This window comes from Hyperoodon ampullatus (genome assembly GCF_949752795.1).
Source record: "Hyperoodon ampullatus genome assembly, chromosome: X".
NCBI lineage: Eukaryota > Metazoa > Chordata > Mammalia > Artiodactyla > Ziphiidae > Hyperoodon > Hyperoodon ampullatus.
The window spans coordinates 68,364,609-68,385,474 of record NC_136913.1 but is presented as its reverse complement, the minus strand read 5'-3'; the positions used below and the strand labels follow the sequence as shown (position 1 = coordinate 68,385,474).

Genomic DNA, 20,866 nt, shown 5'->3' with positions numbered 1-20,866 from the left:
AGTTTATAAGCTATGGACCAACATCTATGCTTCTGTAATATAAAGCTGATGGTAAAATATTTTTTAAAAATTAAGATTTTAAAAGTCTCATATTTGATGCAAAAACAGATATGAATCATACCAAAACACAAATTAAGTTCAATAGATAGGACTTCCCTGGTGGGAAGTGGTTAAGAGTCCTCCTGCCAATGCAGAGGACAAGGGCTCGATCCCTGGATGGGGAAGATCCCTCATGCTGCGGAGCAACTAAGCCCCTGTGCCACAACTGCTGAGCCTGCGCTCTGGAGCCCACACATCACAACTACTGAAGCCCACGTGCCTAGAGCCCATGCTCCACAACAAGAGAAGCCACTGCACACCACAACGAAGATTAGTTCCCGCTCACTGCAACTAGAGAAAGCCCGTGCACAGCAACGAAGATGCAACACAGTCAAAACTAACTAAATAAATAAATTTATTTTTTTTAAAGTTCAATAGGTAGAATTTAGTAAATTTAAGGGAACCAGAATCCTTTATCCCTAAAGTGAGAAACTTTTAAACTCTTCAAATAAATGAGGATACCTACTGGAAGTTGGAAATCTTTGAATAATTTTAACCAAAGAGAAAGCTGATCTGCAATTTTATTTGAAAATTTCTTTGCTGGCAAAAGAAAGAGGACAGCATAGGCAAGTATTTGTCAGGTTCTAGGATAAAAACCCTCATTCCTTGGAACTACCCAAGACCAAAAAGGAAAAAGAAGAAAACGTGAAAGTAGAAGTTCTCTTCCCTAAGTTTTCTACTTTCTTGAGGTAATTGAAACTGACTAGAGAATTCAAGTTTAAGATTATAGATGAATGGAGGATCCAGTGAATAAGCATTAAAAAAGTATCTGAAGTAGGCTGATGGCCAGCAATTGAACAAAATTTCTCTTTACTAAATATGCCACATAGTTACTAACATTTCTGTATATGTTGTACATTTGTTAATATCACAACCATAGATACATTTTTTAGTACAAAACCAAAAAAGCCTGCTGTGCATTCAATAGATGATATTTGTCATGTCATTTAACTCCCTGGACTACAGTTTATTCATCTGTATTCCAAGGGGATTAAACTAAAAAATCTTCAACAGCCTCCTTTAAGCTTTAAGGTCTGAGAGCCTAAAAATAGGATTTCTTCAAATAATTACTTTAAAAATAGGTAGAGATTTCGCAATTAAAAACATAAAATTGTATTATATTCCTTTTCCCCCTAGAAAGCAGCCTCATTTATTTTTACCATTGGAAACATACTTTCCAGATCCTTCATATCGGGCGTAGCTCATTAATTCACTATTTTATTAATCTCTGGCCTGCTGTGAATAAACATAGGAAATGGGAAGCTTTGGGTCTTCAGGATTATAATTTTTCCAGAGTCTCAGGTAAGTGCTGTCATCAATCTAAGCAAATTCCTCAGATCAATCTTATATAAGGCTCAAAATAAGTGTATTTATGTATTTTGGCTCACTGTAGTCTTACTATTTATTTTGCCCTGTGAAAATACCAAGTGACAATGTATTTAAAACACAGATTTTAATTATATAATGGAAGTTTTACCTCATTATTTTCAAACAATAATAGGTAGTTTTCTGACTTTTTTTCATTTTTTAGAAATATAATAATAATAATGGTAATGGATGTGGCCAAAATTAAACATAATTTAATATGGAAAAGAAGATATTCATTACTAATCAATCCGTTTTTTTGAGATGCCATTGATGCAAAGCTTTATTTGGAGAAATACTTTGAATTATGCACATATATATCATTTTAAGCTAGAATATATAGAACATTTGATGACCTCTTTTACCTTAACTGCCTAACATCCCTTTTCTCATAGATACTTAATATTTTCTTTTGGATTCTCTGTCTCAAACAATTTAATGTTGGTGTCTTTCCTTTATAACTGTTCATATTTTCCTGTGTCATTTCCCAGTTGTTACTAAATGGGCATGCTACAGTTCCTGTAAGTTTTGAGGATGGCAGTAGGCATTCTTAATGCCCAGGAGAAATTAGAGAGCCCTGTAGAGAACTGGCCAGCAATTAACCTTCATAGTCATGAATAAATAATTTTAAAAAGAGAAATAGCTCCTCTTTTGCCTCCTCGCTTCCAAGATGACCAAGAAAAGAAGGAACAATGGTCGTACCAAAAAGAGCCGCGGCCACGTGCAGTCTATTCGCTGTACCAATTGTGCCTGTTGCGTGCCCAAGGATAAGGCTATTAAGAAGTTCATCATTCAGAACATCGTAGAGGCCACAGCCTTTAGGGATATTTCCGAAGCGAGTGTTTTCGACGCCTATGTGCTTCCCAAGCTGTATGTGAAACTGCATTGCTGCGTGAGTTGTGCCATTCACAGCAAGGTAGTCAGGAATCGTTCTCAGAAAGCCCGGAAGGACCGAACACATCCATCCCGATTTAGACCTGCTGGTGCAGCCCCACGACATCCACCAAAGCCCATGTAAGGAGCTAAGTCCTTAAAGACTAAAGAAATACTGTTCCCTGGAAAGACAACAAAGTGGAAATTATACTTAAAAAAAGAGAGAAATAAGCCAATGTATTTTTTTAATGAGCCAAAAAAAATTCTCACCTTGACAATTATACAAAAAAAATACTTAAGGAATAATTTATCAATTTTAGAAAAATAGTTTTTAAAGTTAGTAAAGTCTACAGGAGATATATAGAGTGTATTGTGCTAAGAAAATATTTAGGTAAGGAGAAATAAGTATATAAAATTTTAAATCAACGTGAAGTTATATGACTGAATGGTTGGGGAGAAAATAGAAAATATCAAAGCTTGCTTGTGTCGTATGAGTGGTACAATTTAAATTATGTAGTGTAACAAGAAGGTAGAATATTTTAGGGCTGAAATGATTGGATAAGGCTTTTGTCAAAGAAGTGATATTTGACTTGGGTCTGAACAGTTGGATAGACATTTGATAAGCAGAGATATAAGACAATGGGGCTGAAATCGGAGGTAAAAATATAGCAAAGGCAAAAAGCCTAGGGCAGGTTGGTTTCTACGAAAGACTACCCTGGTTAATGGTTGGAAAAAAGAACATGGTGGTGGGGGGTCAGGAATTAGAGAAATGTTTCAACCTTAGAAAATTTTTGTATGCATGCATGACTATTGTTTCAATCTGATAGGACATAAATCACAGATGCAACAGGTTAGACTGCAAGGAAGGGAAACGGACCAAAAAAGAAAATTGCTCACAAACTTAAGAGGAATCTTAGACCCCACTGACCTGCACGTTTCTTCTTTGCCTCCAAACTAAGCCTTACCTCCCAAGACTCCTCACGATCATTTATTTCAATCCACCTGGACTAGTCATTCTGTTCCCTGAACAAGTACAAAGTTTTCCTGCCTCTGCACTTGCTATAACAGTCTATCCAACAGTTCAGAGCCAAGTCAAATACTACCTCCTCAACAAAAACCTTCTCCAGTGATCTCAGTCCTAAACCATAGTTCTCATCTGTTTTATTATTGAACTTAGATTGTACCACTCACATGATACAAGCAACCTTGATTTACAAATGTTTGCATCTGCTTGCTTTCTCCTACACAATTATAAAAATTCTTAAGGGCAGAAACCATGTAATGCTACTTTGCATACCACAGCAGTTTCGTAGGCTAGTCTATAATAACAAAATCCAACTCACAAAATAATGCTAAATACAAATTTGTTGAGTGTGTTCCAGTGTTGACACATTTTTCATTCTCTTCATGTTTCTCCTTATCCTTATGAAGCAATCCTTATATTGAACCCAAATTTTACGTTTACTTTCTAACTCTTGGAAAATAAAATGATTGAAACCTATCTAGGCTCACCCAGTAATGCCTTCACCATAAGAGTTAAAGAGGCATCTAGAGAATCTAGGGATGATCCCAATAACTGTGGGAAAAAGAAGCAATTTAAATTTTTTTTTCTGATATACCTACTTGAATCAGAATGTAATATGGGGTTGGAGGAGGGAAATTGAGCTGCAAACAGTCTTTACTACCTGATCTGTTTAATTCCACACATGCTGGGGAAGAATGTGTAAAGGTAAAAAATAATGGGTTCTTCTGTTAGGCTATATTTTAGTTTGAAGGGATGGTTTGGTATTCTAAAGTAGCTATGAATATTTTTAAAACGGATGATTGCAATGTTTTAATCCACATGAACAAAAATAGATTTATTCCTTTAAGTAACTGTTCAAAGAGTTAATTTCCTTTTTTTTTTTTTTTTTTTTTTTGCTTTACACGTGGGCCTCTCACTGTTGTGGCCTCTCCTCTTGCGGAGAACAGCCTCCGGATGCACAGGCTCAGCGGCCATGGCTCACGGGCCCAGCCGCTCCGCGGCATGTGGGATCTTCCTGGACCGGGGCACGAACCCGTGTCCCCTGCATCAGCAGGCGGACTCTCAACCACTGCGCCACCAGGGAAGGGAAGCCCTAATTTCGGCTGTGGTTGAAACAAGTTTAAACCCAGTTAGCTGTTACAAAATCCAAAGTAAGGCATTCTAAAAAGGTGCTTCAGGATCCTACATTTTTACTCATAAGTATCCTCAAGTACCTAATTCACGAATCCCCACCCCCACTCTCACAAACTTTAGGTCTCAGGAACTAACTTGGGAATGCAGATAGAAGCCTCTTTTAGAGTAGAAAGCCACCTAATGATGGCTAGGACTAGGGTGATGTTAGGGGGCACTCTCCTCAGGCACAAGTTATAAGAGGCACCCCAAAACTCGATAATGAAGATACATTTTTAAAGTACTATTTTAAAGACCTAACTAATGCAAAAAACGTCCATGATGAACAAAATATCAATTTTAAATAAAATCAAGATCCTGCCCTGCACTTGCATGATTCACTTCAATTGCCTCATCCTAATCTCCTGAGTTTGGAGCACATCCTTAAATTTGCACCAGAGGTGAGTCCTTTAATTGCTTTATCTTGAGTCCCAAACACTTTCATGTATGGCAACTTCCCTAGTCCCTTCACTAAATACCACCTTTGGATTCATAATCCATTGTATCAGCACTTTTCCTCGGGATAGACCCCTGGTATTACAAACCTCACGTGGGGTCCCATTGAATTCCTGGTGGACCACCACCAAGTGGGATAATGGTATCTATCAAATGTCCCCACCTTCAGGTTCCTCCTGCTCTTACAGCTCCCCGTTTGTTGCTCTCCATCTGCGGAAGACGCGCCGTTTGGCACCCTGATCCTGCCAGGACTACAATTCTGCTTTGGCGGAAAGTTCCCACAACCTGAGAAACAGCTCCACTCTTTTCTACTTTCTGAATGAGTGCTCCTCTCAGTTCATCTACATCCTTCTGCCAAAGATAGAATGGAAAGACTGGAGCCTAGGCTCAATAATGTCTCTAAAGCACTTTGTCTCCAGGAAGTAAAGTGAGGCTTTTAGAGACCGTGGAGAAAGCAAGGGCAATGACTTTCGCCTGTCATTACTACATAAAAGGAAAACAACAACAACAACAACAAAAAACCATCAAGACAATTCCAGCTTTCCCGCCGGTTTTATGCTTCAGCACTTTGCATCCACGAAGTCTGGGGGCTCCTCTACCCCACCAGCGGTCGGAGCTGGCAGCGTACGAGGGCTTCGGGCAAATCCGTGGGCCTCGCCCCCTGGGCTGGTCACCTCCCCTTATTGGCCTGACAGCCTGTCACTCCAATTTGGCTCCCACTCCTGCTAACCATTCACGTAGTCTGGTTGCGTCTGGTGCGTTTAATGTTGCCAATAACAAGGGATTTTTTTTTTTTTTGGAGGCGAGCACAGGTCGTGCTGCAATTAGTTCATTCATTGAAAACTCAGTTGCTCTCTGAGCGGTCGGGTAGAGACTGCTTTCGGCTTTTTTCCTGCTGTTAAGATCTCCTCTAGAGAGCTGCAACAATGCCCAAAAGAAAGGTAAGTGAAATAGGAAGATACAAGGGGTATTAGAGACTGAAATACATATTTCCTAATCAGCAGATATATATTTTTAAAGCATTTTGGCTTCTAGTTCGATTTTGTGATGTGCTGAATGGAAGGGGAGGGAAGGGCAAATATCGGCTGGTGTAAGGTTGAGGATGGTCTCTCACGCAACTAGTAGTTCACTTTTGGCTTGTTTTGTTTAAGGGTAAGAATCACTTGAGAGGTGTCTCCATGCTGAATTACAAACAGTCATAGCGCTGTGCTGTCGATTCCTACCCCACCCCCCTTCCTCCGCTTACCCTATTGGAAGACTTCTCCCAACCACACTTCCAGGCACTAGTTTCCTCCTCAGCCTCCAGCTTTTCTCCGGGAACCGTCCAGTTTGGGGGAAAGAAAGCCATGGCTTTCTCCCGCATTTGCCTTTGTTCTTCCCGTTTTCTTTTTCCTTTTTTTCCCTCCTCCGCTTCTTGTCATGCCAGATGGCTATGTAATGGTAATCCTGTGCCATTAGGCGGCGCAGACTTCAAACTGTCCTAGAGAAGGGAGAGATTCACAGCTGTAATTAGCAACTTTGGATCTGAGAGATCTGGGACTCTCCAAGCTAACTCACTGTCTAAAGATGGAAGGATGATAAGAGAAATGCGGCAGATAAACTATTGCTGATGTTAGGGTAGCATGGATTTGTTTACTTTAGACGCGCAGAATTGATATGAGCTATTCAAGGGCTACAAGTCTCCTGCAAACCCTCACTTAAAAGATCGTGGCTTCTCTCTTGGACGGGAAATAAATTCACGCTCGGTGTTGTTTTTTTTTGGGGGGGGTTCCCTTAGAAGTGAAATCGATCGCTGTTTCGTTGCTTGGTAAAATTGTAAAACACTGTGCTAAGTAAGGCGTTATGATTGTTTTGGTATTATTCCTATCTATTCGTCCGCCTTCCATATTTTTAGAACATAGGAATAAGACTGAAGTTCCCCGGTCCTCTGGGGCTGCATGACTCGTGCAATAGCTCGATAATTCCCAGGCTAAAGGGCTGCTCAGATACAGAAAGCAATGGTTTCTAATCAACATCCCCCTGCCTGAGATTCCCGCCGCTGCGCTTTTCTAGGCTTGTGCAATGGATCTTGCTATTTTACAGAGCTGACAGCAACCTTGTAGCAGGTAGTGGCGGGAAGTTTTAAAATCCGCAGCCGGCTTCTCAGAATAACGCATTGACGTTGTAACAAAGAGGGTTCCCCCACACCAGGGCATTGTGGGGGTTGTAGTTGTTGTATGCACAACTTGGAGGGGAGAATAGTCCATTTAGAAGAGAGGATCAGATAAGTACAATTGCATCTCGAGCATAAAGCTAAACGGACAGGGAGATTGCATGAAGCTCCTCCTTCATTCTGCCCACCCCCACACCTTTTGGCTTTAACCCTGGCTACAACAGGTGGATTTTAAAATGAAAAAGTTTGTTTTTAGGAGATGCAATTTACACAAAAGGATGAAATTGACTATCAGTTGTATAAACTTATGTCTTGGGAATTCATTTGCATCTTGGTGCAAATTTGTACTTTAGTAGACAGCATGCTACTAGGTACTAACACATGGCGACTTGAGCAGGAATCCAGGAAAAAGTCAAGCTGTTATATTGCAACTGCAATCTATAGGCAATATTTTCGGACCTATCAGTATATGTTTATATCGATGACCTTATTTCGGTGTGGTTTTCTCCCCTGTATAGGTTGCAGATCAAGGTGATATGAGGCAGGAGGTGAGTTTCTTTAGTTTTAGAATCTGAAAAAAATTCACTGGGTTTATAAACTTGACACATAAGCAGCTAAAAACTAAATGCTGGTTAGTATATTTGTACCATATGAGTACCAATATGGTATGCCAGTGAGCTCTCTCAGAAGTATAGTAGGTATTGAAAACTCCAAACTCCATGGAACTTAGGACCTTGTGCTTAAGATCTGGAGAGAGCTTCTTCCTTTTAAGCCAAAGAATTGCTTTGTCATTTTGCAAGAAGGGGCTGTATTTTCATTTCTAAATATACTCCTTGTTACTAGTGATTTGTGTTCATTTAGCCTAGCAATTGAAATGTAATTTGGGATTCTTTTTTCCTTAGCTGTATGAAGGGTCCAGAGGAGGGAAAAATCAAAACATATTTTTACTATGATATTTTTAAACCAAGTACACAATGCTTCTTAATGACAATATATACGTAGTGGTACACTAAATATTTTCACCACAATATAAATATTTCTAGTTTCGTGTATCCATAATTCTCTTAACTGATAATTATTTTTAACTTATAGCCAAAGAGAAGATCAGCCAGACTGTCTGCTGTAAGTAGCCTTTTTAAAAAGCTGCCCATGTATTGTAAAATGTAATTTTAAAATTCAGAGAATCCTAGACAATACTAGTTATTTAATACAAGATTTGTTTTTGATGTTTTAAGAAAAACTTTCTCACCAAGGAAATGTTTTTATCTTAGGGTTCAGTTTGAACTATACCCATTTATTTTAATTACGAGGCTGAATTTCATTGTTAGGGATCCGTCTTCAATTATGATTTCTTCCTTCTTTTCCCCCAGTTACCTGTGCCCATTACACCAGAGTTGAAGCCCAAAAGAAAATCAACTCCAAGGGTAAATATTCAGCATGCATTGTTGAGAGAAACTTGCTTTTCTTCAGAAATAGTTTTTTGGAAAGGCATACAGTTGCTCATTTTGCTTTATTTTCTTTACAGTTAGTGATATATTACATTATACATTACACCATATGGTACATGTCAGCCCTTTGAGTCAGAAATATTTGTTTGTGTTCTGTGGTTGTCTGCTGGTTCGGCATTTTCATTAGGAAGAGACAAAACAAAATATTAGTTGGCTAGACCCATAAAACATACGTGCTTTTGACGTCATATAGTCATAATGCCAGTACTCCTGAGGAAACAAAAGGTGTGAACTCTAGTAACCAAAGTAATGCTTTGTGACAATAATACTAACTAACATTTGATAATACTTTACAGTTTGCAAAGTGCTTTCACATACATTATTTTCAAATTCACACAGTTGATCTCATACAGGATTCTGTGCTCTAATGTTGTGGTTAAAGACATTAGAAATAGCCTCAATATTAAGTTCACTTTTTCCCCAATATTTATTTATTTATGTGTAAATATGTGTGAATATAATATGATCATATTTCTTTTTAAGAACTGGTTTATTGAGGTATGATTGATGTTTTAAGAATAAGTTGAATTCTTAACATCATAAAATGTTAAAGGTAGGAGGGGGCTTCCCTGGTGGCGCGGTGGTTGAGAGTCCGCCTGCCGTTGCAGCGGACGCAGGTTTCTGCCCCAGTCCGGGAGGATCCCGCGTGCCGCAGAGCAGCTGGGCCTGTGAGCCGTGGCCGCTGGGCCTGCGCATCCGGAGCCTGTGCTCCGCGGCGGGAGAGGCCATAGCAGTGAGAGGCCCGCGTAACACACACACACACACACACACACACACACACACACACACACACACAAGCTAGGAGGAACGTTAGAGATCATCTAATCCCATAATTTTGTGGTTGAAGAAACTAAATTACAGTTGTATTCATAAAATGTTTTGAAATACTTCATTAAAAGATATTGCTAAGCCATAGGTTTAGTAATCATAGTAAGTGACAACTGAAGAGAAAGGTTCTTTTTGGTTTTTTTCTATTTTGCATTTCCTCATCACTATTTATAAAATTAAGTACTCAATTTATAAGTTGTTAAAATAATAAACGCTGTTTATTTCCTTTCAAAATAAAAGACAGTGATGGAATAAAACAGATAATATATAATCATGGACTTTAAAACACTTTAAAACACTTTACCCTCCTTGGCTCTCAGTTTCTCATGTATTAAAAGAATAATAACATATCTATATTGCATTTTACAGTTTCTAAAGTAATTTCACATATATTTTAACATTTGCTCCTTATTACATCCCTGTAGGTAGGTGGTATTACTCTCTTTTACATATGAAGAAATAAACACAAAGAGATTTCTGCTTTTGCTCAAGATCACATCAAGTAAGAAACAGATCCAGATTTAAAACACATGTTTGCTGGACCCTGAACCCAGTGCTCTTTCTACTACATACACACTTAGGCAAAGAGCTTTCTTGGTAAAGAAATTATGATTCGATTCATTCAGAAACTTGTAGACCCAAACATTGAATCACTAATGTCCCCAGGTGACCTCTTTCAAATATATCTAAATTGCTGCTCTCCCTAACATAGTATTTCTCTTAATTATTACCAATGGAGGCTCAGCAGTCAAAAACCTTGTTGCTAATTATTAGACATGACAGGGGTAAACTGGTCCCCTCTAGTCAAAGAAAGTTAATTTATCAAAGTGTAACCTGATGCTTGCAATTGGCCCTGTGTAGCCACTGATCAGCATTCTAACTTGTTGTTTCTCACCTAAAAGAAACTTTCTTTGATTTATATCAGGAATATTATTCATTTTAATACCATTTTAGGTTTATAATGACACTGAAAATTTCAAGTGATAATTTTGTTTACATTAAGTTTATATGGATATTTTAAAGGTTTTCCGTAAATCATTACAATAGCTGGTAAAATAACAGGCCTTTTAATCAACACACCAGTTAAATTGTGTATTTATTTTTTTATTGTTTTGTGTTGCTGGACAGAAATTGAAGACAAAAAATGATATGATGGAAAAAAACACAGATGCAAGTGCCAAAGCCATAGCTGAAACCAAGAAAGAAGATGTTAAAGAAGAATACAACAGTGAAACTGCTGAAAATGGAGAAGCCAACATTATAGAGGTATCTTCCAATATTAACAGTTTTGTTCATTTGAAAGTTTAACAATGGGTGCCACTGAAAGAAATCTTGTTTGTCTTGTAGCTTAAACATTGAGAAATATTAAATGAGTATGGCTCCATAGTGTCAGTCTGTCCAGGCTGCTGTAACAAAATACCACAGATGGGTGGCTTATAAACAACAGAAATTTATTTCTCACAGTTCTGAAGGCTGGGAAATCCAAGATCAAGGCACCAGCATTTTAGGTGTCTGATGAGGACGTGCTTTCTGGTTTATGGATGGCAGTTTTCTCACTGTGTCCTGACATGATAGAAAGGGTGAGAGAGATCTCCGAGGCCTCTTTTATAAGGACATAAATCCCTTTCATGAGGGCTCTACTCTGATAACCTAATCACCTCCCAAAGGCCCCACCTCCAAATATCATCACATTGGAAATTAGGTTTCATCATATGAATTTTGGAGGACACAAACGTTCTGTTTATAGCATCTAGTATAATGGTTTCTAAGGGGAAAAGAAAGAAAACAAATTTAAAATTTGAGAATTTACAGGTATGGGTAGTGGGAGCAGTGGGTTAGCATTGATATTAATAGAACAATGCCAGAGATTATGACTTATTAATAATCTAATGACTGTCTTATTAAATACAGACCAATCCTTTATTGCTTTTGTCAGCACATGGGCTATTTGTAAATACCTTTTCAAGATCGTATATGATTCTTATTTCGTCTTCAGATTGCAAAACAAATCATTATGTATGTTTCCAATAGGTCTTGCTTTACATATATAGCATACCATGTTTCTAGGTATTGTAGTTAAAAAAAAAATGAAAATGGGATTTAGTGCCAAATCTATAAACTAGACCTATGCATGTATGGAAAATCTTTTGTAAGTGATTCTATGATATATGGTAGAAGACTTTTCAAGTAACTTTTTACAAAATAAACCTAAATCTCACTATTATAGAAATGAAATATATTATTTCTTCAAGGAATATATTTTGTTTACATGCATGCTACTCATTTTTTCTGTATTTACTCTGTTTCCTCATATTTGTAATGAAAATTATTTATATGAATAAGTTTCCCCGAATTTATTGTTCCAAATATCTATTTGTGCATGTTTGTGTGGAGATATTTTAATTAATCCTATTTCTTATAAGGTTTCCTTATGATGTGTTGTTTAGGAGGCCTTTTCCACAGGAAAATTACTTTCTTATGGATGAAGTGTTATTTTTTGCATAAAACAGATACAATCCTAAGTATTTAGGGGAAATGGTTCCAAATTTACAAATATAATCTTGGTTTTTTTCTCTATACATATAGACACCAGCTCCTGAAAAAGAAATAGAGGAAATAGAAGAAGAAAAAATTGAAGATATCAAAGAAGAAAGAGGAGAAAAGAAAGAAACAGTGACAGCAGAAGGAAAAGAAGATGAAAAAGAAGATCAGAAAGGAGATGGAGAAGATCAAAACAAGGAAGAAGAGAAAGGAGAAGATGGAAGAGGGAAAGAAGATGAAAAAGAAGATGAAGGTGGAAAAGAGAAAGAAGAAGATGGAAAAGAGGAAGAAGACAAGAAAGACACAGGAGATGAAAAAGAGGGTAAAAATGGAAAAGGGAAAGGAGAAGACGGCAAAGAGGGAGAAGATAAAAAAGAGAAAGGAGATGAAAAAGAGAATGAAAATGGAAAGGGGAAAGGAGAAAATGGCAAAGAATTAGAAGATGAAAAAGATAAAGGAGAAGATGAAAAAAAAGGAGATGATAGAAAAGAGAAAGGAAATGGAAAAGAGAATGAAGATGGAAAGGGGGATGAAGGTATAAATGAGAAGGAAGATGAAAAAGAGAAAGGAGAAGATGGAAAAAATGAAGAAGGAAAAGGGGAAGAAAAGGAGACAGAAAAGATGGAGGAGATGGAAAAGAAGACGAAAGCAAGGCTGAAATTGGAAAAGAAATAGCCGAAAGAAAAGAGGTCAAAAAAGAAGATGGAAAAAAAGTAGAGTCTCTGAGTATTGTTTAAAGCTGCCCTATATGGTTTCATAATTTGGTAATATGTACCTTCATGTTGTAATGTTAAGAGAGATGAATATTTTTATCAAATATTTTATAAACACAGCTTTTCTTTAGCACTAATTTAATTTCATAACATCTTAATACTGGTTATTAGTCACAAAGTTCCTAACATGAAACATTTATCTATAAATTTTGTAATTATAATAGTGGAATATATAGAAAAATATGTTTTCAACTTTGTAAGTGAATACACTTTTTCTGTAAGTTATGTGTTAAATCTTTGAATTTTTATTTTACTCCTATATGTGATAATTTCACAAAATGGAGAGATCACAAAAGAGTTTCCTCAAACATTCTTGTGGTTCTCTAGGCTACTTTTATAAAGAAGGTGAACTATTTTCATGTGATGCTAAGAATTAGAATTATCTTTCCCAAATGTAACTTTGATATTAGCTTGGGAAAAAATAGAATTGTAATTCCATTTTTAAAAGAAATACAAATGTTTATTTCAGAAGGGCAGTTCTGACAATATGTGTATTCACAAAATTTTACTGGATGTATCTTAATAAAAATTCTCTTCAAAGATTATTTTAGTTTGTTATAACTCCAAAAATGTAATTAGTGAAATATTATAATGCTTCATTTTTTTTCTATTGTGATGTTCACAAAAACATTAAAAAAATTTTTGCACTGAGATAAAATAAACATAACATAAAATTCACCATTTTAGCCATTTCAAAACATACAATTCAGTGGTTTTACTATATTCACAATATTGTGCAACCACTATCACTATCCAGTATCCAGTTACAGAATATTTTCATCACCAAAATAAGAAACAAAGTACCAATTAGCTGTCTCTGTCCATTCCCCCCAACTGGCCCCACCACTGGTCTCTGGCAACTGTTAATTTATTTTCTGTCTCTATGGGTTTGCATATTCTGGACACTTCATATAAATGGAATCATGTGACATGTGGCCTTTTGTGTCTGTCTTCTTTCACTTAGCGTAATTTTTCATGTTCACCCATGTTGTAGCATGTATCAGTATTTCATTTCTTTTTTGTGGCTGAATAATATATTGCACTACATTGTTTGTTGAAGAATATTTGAGTTGTTTCTATGCTTTGTCAATTATGAATAATGCTATGAACATTTATGTACATTTTTTTGTGTACATGTATGTTTTCATTTCTCCTGGTTATATACCTAGGAGTAGAACCACTGGATTATTTTAGTAATTCTATGTTTAACTTTTTGAGGAACTTCCAGTTTTCCAAAGTGGCTTCAGCGTTTTGTATTCTCACCAGCAATGTGTGAGTGTTCTAATTTCTCCACACCCTAGCAACACTTGTTATTGTCTCTCTTTTCTATTATAGAAATCCTACTGGGGTGATTTGGGGGTGATGAAAATCATGGTAATTTTTGTTTGCATTTCCCTAATGATGTTAAGCATCTTCTCATGTGTTTATTGGTGATTTGGATAACTTCTTTGGAGAAGTATCTAACAAGGCCATAACCCATTTTTTTACTTGGACTGTCTCTTCAGTGCCGAGTTGTAAGACATGTATATATTTTAGATACAAGTCCCTTATCAGAAGTAATAATTTGCAATTTTTTTTCCCATTCTATGGATTGTCTTTTATTTATTAGTTTTAAATTTTTTATTGGGGTATAGTTGTTTTACAATGTTGTGTTAGTTTCTGCTGTACATCGAAGTGAATCAGCTATATGTATACATATATCCCCTCTTTTTTGGATTTCCTTCCCATTTAGGTCACCAGAGAGCATTGAGTAGAGTTCCTGGTGCCATACAGCAGGTTCTCATCAGTTATCTATTTTATACATATTAGTGTATAATCCAAATCTCCCAATTCATCCCACCTCCTTTTCCCTCTTAGTGTTTATATGTTTGTTCTCTACGTCTGTGTCTCTATTTCTGCCCTGCAAGCAGGTTCATCTGTACCATATTTCTAGATTCCACATATATGTGTTAATATATGATATTTGTTTTTCTCTTTCTGACTTACTTCACTCTGTATGACAGTCTCTAGGTCCATTCATGTCTCTACAAATGACCCAATTTAGTTCCTTTTTATGGCTGAGTAATATTTCATTGTATGTATATACCACGTCTTCTTTATCCATCTGTCAGTGGGCATTTAGGTTGCTTCCATGACCTGGTTATTGACAATAGTGCTGCAATGAACATTGGTGTGCATGTATCTTTTTGAATTATGGTTTACTCTGGGTATTTGCCCAGCAGTGGGATTGCTGGGTTATGTGGTAATTTTATTTTTAGTTTTTTAAGGACCCTCCATACTGTTCTCCATATTGGCTGTATCAGTTCACATTGCCACCAACAGTGCAAGAGTTTTCCCTTTTCTCCACACCGTCTACAGCATTTATTGTTTGTAGATTTTTTTGATGATGGCCATTCTGACCAGTGTGAGGTGATACCTCATTGTAGTTTTGATTTGCATTTCTCTAATAATTAGTGATGTTGAGCATCTTCTCATGTGCTTATTAGTGATTTGGATAACTTATTTGGAGAAATGTCTAACAAAGCCTTAACACATTTTTTACTTGTATTGTCTTTTTAGTACAGAGTTGTAAGACATGTATATATTTTAGATATAAGTCCCTTATAATAATAATTGTAATAATTTGCAAAATATTTTCCCATTCTATGGGTTGTCTTTTAACTTTCTTGATAGTATCCTTTGATGCAGAGAATTTTTTTTTATTTTGATTAAATCCAATTTATCTATTTTTTCTTTTGCTGTTTGTGCTTTTGGTGACATAGCTAAGAATCTGTTACCAAACCCCAGGTCACAAAGATGTATACCCATATGAAGAGTTTTATAATTTTATCTCTTGCATTTAAGCTTTTGATCCATCCTGTGTTAAATTTTGTGTATGGTATGAAGTAGGGTCTCAAATTCATTCATTTACAAGCACCATTTCTTGAAAAGACTATCTCCCCATTTGATGGTGTTGGCACTGTTCAGAAATCAATGGACCACAAATGTATGTGTTTATTTCTGGACTCTCAATCCTATACCACTGATCTATAGGTCTTTCTTCCTGTCAGTACCACACTTTTGACTACCATAGCATTAGAGTAAGTTTTGACATCAGAAAGTATGTGTCCTCCAAGTTTGTTCCCAGTCCTTTACAATTCCTTATGAGTTTTAGGACCAGTTTGTTCATTTCTACCAAAAAAGGAAAAAGGCATTTGGCATTTGATAAGGGTCATAATAAATATGCAGATAAATTTGGGGAACATTGCCATATTAACAAAATTGTCTTCCAATCCATGAACACAGGATGTCTTTCCATTTATTTAGGGTGCCTTTAATTTCTTTCCACAATATTTTGTAGCTCTTCATGTACACGTCTTGCACTTCGTTGATCAAATTTATTCCTAAGTATTATATCCATTTTGAAGCTGTAACTGGAATTGTTTTCTTGATTTTAATTTAGCATTGTTCATTATTAGTGTGCAGAATACAACTGATTTTTGAATATTGATCTTATATCCTACAATTTTCCTGAACTTGTGTATTAGATTTAACAGGTATTTTGTGGATTCTTCAGAGTTTTTCCTATTTATAAGATCATGTCATCTGCATATAGAGATTGTTTTACCTCTTTCTTTCCAACTTGGATGCCTTTATTTCTTTCTTTCTGCTTAATTTCCCTGGCTTCACAAATATTAAGAATAAAAAAAGGAAATACACAAGTTCAGAAGTCCAGTTTTCAAAGCATAGATTTCTGCTTCTACCTCTTTCCCAAGGCTGGAAGGCCCTGCACCATTTCCTACTCTCTCAGAACTTACTACAATGTTACAGTAATAAAAACCAACTTAAATGGGCTGGTTAAATATCTAGGTAACTTGCCTGGATCCCCCAATTTCTAGCCATATTCTGCAACCACAAAAATTGTACTCAACTTCCAGCACAGAAATGTGTTGTTTTAAGCACCTTGATCCCTTTCACTGCTAAGGCTAAAATAAAAGTAACAGTCCTGCATTCCTCTTTAAAAACACATCCCAGGCGACTGGCAGAACTGTGGTAATGAGTAATCTTAATTTTCCTGTGAAATTATACCCTCTACATAAAGAAGGTACACACCTTCACCTTACAACATTATCTTAACTCTAATAAAGTGCTCATATGACAAAATGCCATGGTATACTATAGGAGGATCATTGTTTCACACTATGATACTAAAGTGAATTTTCTTCTTCGGGTCTTGTATTGTTTTATTTCTTGATGCTTTAATTGGATCCTACTTTCCCTTTATCATCAAAATTTTGCTTCACACAATTTCTCTTCTAAAAGACTCAACGATAGTAAGGTGTGAGGGGAGGAGTGGAGGAGGGGAGTGCTAATTTATAGAGACAGCACACCATGACTATAAGTGAAAGCGAATATAAATTATAAATCTACAAAACAGAACAATCTTCACTAAAGATGGGGAGAAATAAATAAGGGTGTAAAAAATCTTCAGGGAACCCCACAGAGAAATGGTGTTCAAGAAGTACACTTGGAGTTTCTCCAGTAATATGAAGCATCTTTTGTTAAGTATCTGATTAGCAGCACAAGTTTTTGGTAGCATATGATTGATTCAACACAATAATTGATTTTCTGAGTATGTAGTGCTGAAGTTTTCATCTAAACTTTTCTGTTGTTACTTTAAAGGGTTTGCCCCATTCATAAGCTTGAGGGCATGCCTCAGAATAAAAAATTTTAATGGGAATAAACTTTGAAATTATATTGTAATTAGATGGGAAACTGATTCAGTTTATTGATATAGCATGAAAAGAAACTGAGTATTTATAAACAATTCTTCAGGGGAATATCTGCTGTATAAGGACTGCCCTTAATGCTTCTCCTTAATATTTAAAATGTTTCATGCTGACCATTATTAATCCTTATAAAAATTCCATGTTTAGGGTGGTATGAAGAAAGGGAGACATAGAACACAGGCATGTCAGAGCTGGAGTCTAGTCTCATAAACCATAGGTGTTATTAATTACCTACTGAGATCACACAGATAAATCTTGATATTATCTTTAAAAATCGGGTTTTGAAAATCATCAAATAATAATGTTTTGGTCCTAAAAATTTAATTGTCTTCAAGATACTATTGTGGCAATTGTCCAAAATTAAAAAACAGAACTGTTGGAACAAGTTGCTTAGCATATAAGGAACGGAGAAAAAGCCCACTAAATCGGCTGCAGTTTAGGACCTCCTGTGCTAAAATTAAGTTAAATCTAAACCATGCAGTAGGTAAATGACTTGTATGAAGGTATTTTTCTAGAATACAGAAGAGGCTTTTTAATGTGATATTTACACAATAGGTATGATTGCTTTTTTCTTAAAATACATGGATTTAATATTATTACCTATCAATGTATTTGCCTGACATGAATAGTCTTTCAGATTATGTTGACTTTCTTAGGTTGGAAAATAGTAAGTAGGCAAAAGTCCAGCTTTATATGGAGTAACAATCATTTTCTTTCACATATTTTCTCTGTAACTACAGTTCATTCTGGTTGTTTATTACATATTTTATAAACTCTCTTTTTCTAAATGTTGTTTTTCCCATGAACATTATCTTTACATATTTATATCAAATACCACATAATAGTGTAGATCAAAATGGTTTTCCTTTCTTTAGAAGTTAAAAATTAAATTCATAAAAATTAAATATTCCTTAAAAACCTAAACTATGATTTACTATGTTACTTGACAACATATGCATTTAATTCCTTAGTAACTGTAATCTGCAGTCCAGGCTTGGTGTAATTTACTAAATAATATAAATGAACTCCAGTGGTTATAGAAATTGAGTTCCAGATCAGATAATGGGGGAGGGTGTGTGTGTGTGTGTGTGTGCGCATGTGTGTGTTTTCTAGAGAAGAGAGGAAGGGGAAATCACAAAGTGAGATGAATGATTTCAAAATATTTTAGTATCAGTGGCTTAAAAGGCTATTTTTTCACATAGATTAGGAATTCTGACCAAAGGTGAAATAACTTCTTCAAATATTTAACACATATAAAAGTGTTTACTATGTGCCAGGCACTTTCTTAAGCATGTTACATATGTTACACATATATGTAAAGAAACATATTTACATATAACAACCTTATGAGACAGGTACTATTATTATCCTCATTTTCATAGATAAGGAAACTAAGCACAAAGGCTAATCAATTTGCTTTATTTGTGGAAAATCCATGGTTTCCAGGATTTGAACTAAGTTATACCATCTCTCAAATAGGCTTAATCCACAAGCATTTTCCACACAGTAGGATTTTTTGTTTGTTTTGTAAAAATAATCTTAGAAATTCAATGAGAAATGACGTCACTCACCAGTGTTACAACTTAGATTCTTTAATTCATTTAGTCAATAAATATTTGTTGAGTACCTACTATGTGTCAATTAGGTTACAGGGGGGTTATATCTGTGAAGAAAATAGGGATCTTCCTTGCCCTCATAGATCTTACAGTTCACCAGAAGAAACCAATATATTTTTTAATCACATAAATAATTATATAATTATATATATATATATATATATATATATATATATTTTGCAGTACGCGGGCCTCTCACTGTTGTGGCCTTCCCCATTGAGGAGCACAGGCTCAGGATGTGCAGGCTCAGTGGCCATCGCTCACGGGCCCAGCCGCTCCGTGGCATGTAGGATCTTCCCAGACCAGGGGCACGAACCCGTGTCCCCTTCATTGGCAGGCAGACCCTCAACCACTGCGCCACCATGGAAGCCCTATAATTATCATGCTATAGAAGAATAGTAAGGTGGCTAAAAGATGGAATGACAGAGACCTGGGAGAAGCTAGTACTTGTAGGTGATTAAAGGTGCCAATCCACTTACCTAGACACATAGGTTTATTGAACTCAGCTGGGAGGTTCTCACTTAAGATTTCCCATGTAATTATAGACACATAGTGTTTGGGGTTGGAGTGAACCAAAAGGTTAACTGAGCAGACATTTAGGATAGTTTCTTCAATCACCTGTCTACACTTCAGCTTGGATACCACTTGGATGGTTTTTCACATGGCTAACTTATTGGGATTTTTTTTTAACCTAGGCAGCATGGTAGTCTCAGGGTGGTCTAATTTCTTAAAAGGTGGCTGGTAGCTGGCTACCCCCAAAATGTGTGTTGCAAGAAACCCAGGCACCAGTTGCAAGTTTTCTAATGACCTAGCCTGGGAAGCCATGTATTATTTCCCCATTTTATTAGTCAAAAAGAAAATGAAAAAATCAGCCCAAATCCAAGAGAACGAATATAAGCAAGAACATGAATACAGGGGGGCATGGCTCATGGGGGAGCCATTTTTGCAGATTAGCTACCATAATTCTCCATTTCCTCATTCTCTGTTTTCAGAATTCCCACTACATGGATGTTGGATCTTCTGGATTGATCCCCTATTTTTTTTAAAAAAAGCAAACCTTTTCTCTCCTATTTTTCTTCTCTTTGTCTTTTTCTTCTTTCTTGGATATGTCTTTATATTTTCATCAAAATGTCTATTGAATTTTATACTCTTTTATTTCCTTGTTCTTTCTTTTTTTCATATCACACTGTCTCCTTATTTCTTGATATAACATTTTCTCTCTTCTGTCTTCTGGTATCAATTTTACAACCATTTGTTTCTGGGTTTTCTTTTGTTTAAGTTTTCTTCTTCTTCTTGGATTGCTATATTTCCTCCAAGGTCCTCCCCTCCTCATTTTTGCCTTATTTTAGTATTTGCCTTTAATGTTAGAGTCTTTCCTCAAATTCCTGGTGATTTAAAATATGTAACATTCAAATTTAGGAATGAGATACTAAAAAAGCTGGTTAAGTGGAGTTTGTCAATTAATGGCACTATGGGATGATTTGTAGGAGTCTACCCATTTCATGAGCAAGATCTACCAATGTCATTCTCTACGAGCCTTCTCTCTTCAGCTAATGAGTTTCTCTGGAGAGAAATCATTCAAACTCCTCTATGGATGTGTAAGTTTGACTACAGATATTCTGAAAACCCAAGAAAAAGGGGTGCTGTGTGTTTCTGTATTAGTCAGGATTCTCCAGAGAAACAAAACCAACA

At 36.1% G+C, this 20,866-nt stretch overlaps 2 protein-coding genes across 2 annotated transcripts; both read left to right on the top strand.

Annotated features, from left to right (window-relative positions):
* Nucleotides 1-2,134: 2,134 nt before the first annotated feature.
* On the top strand, nucleotides 2,135-2,482 carry LOC307069109 (small ribosomal subunit protein eS26-like; the record flags this gene model as incomplete). The annotated part of the gene is made up of 1 exon (XM_079727257.1): nucleotides 2,135-2,482. One exon carries the CDS (start codon nucleotides 2,135-2,137, stop codon nucleotides 2,480-2,482), a length of 348 nt encoding a protein of 115 aa, XP_079583383.1.
* A 3,353-nt stretch (nucleotides 2,483-5,835) lies between these two features.
* On the top strand, nucleotides 5,836-12,913 carry HMGN5 (high mobility group nucleosome binding domain 5). The gene is given in 7 exon segments (XM_079727182.1): nucleotides 5,836-5,928; nucleotides 7,658-7,687; nucleotides 8,232-8,261; nucleotides 8,510-8,563; nucleotides 10,604-10,741; nucleotides 12,062-12,602; nucleotides 12,605-12,913. Coding segments are annotated over 7 exon segments (957 nt in total). The 5' UTR covers nucleotides 5,836-5,913; the 3' UTR covers nucleotides 12,754-12,913.
* The last annotated feature ends 7,953 nt before the right edge of the window (nucleotides 12,914-20,866 follow it).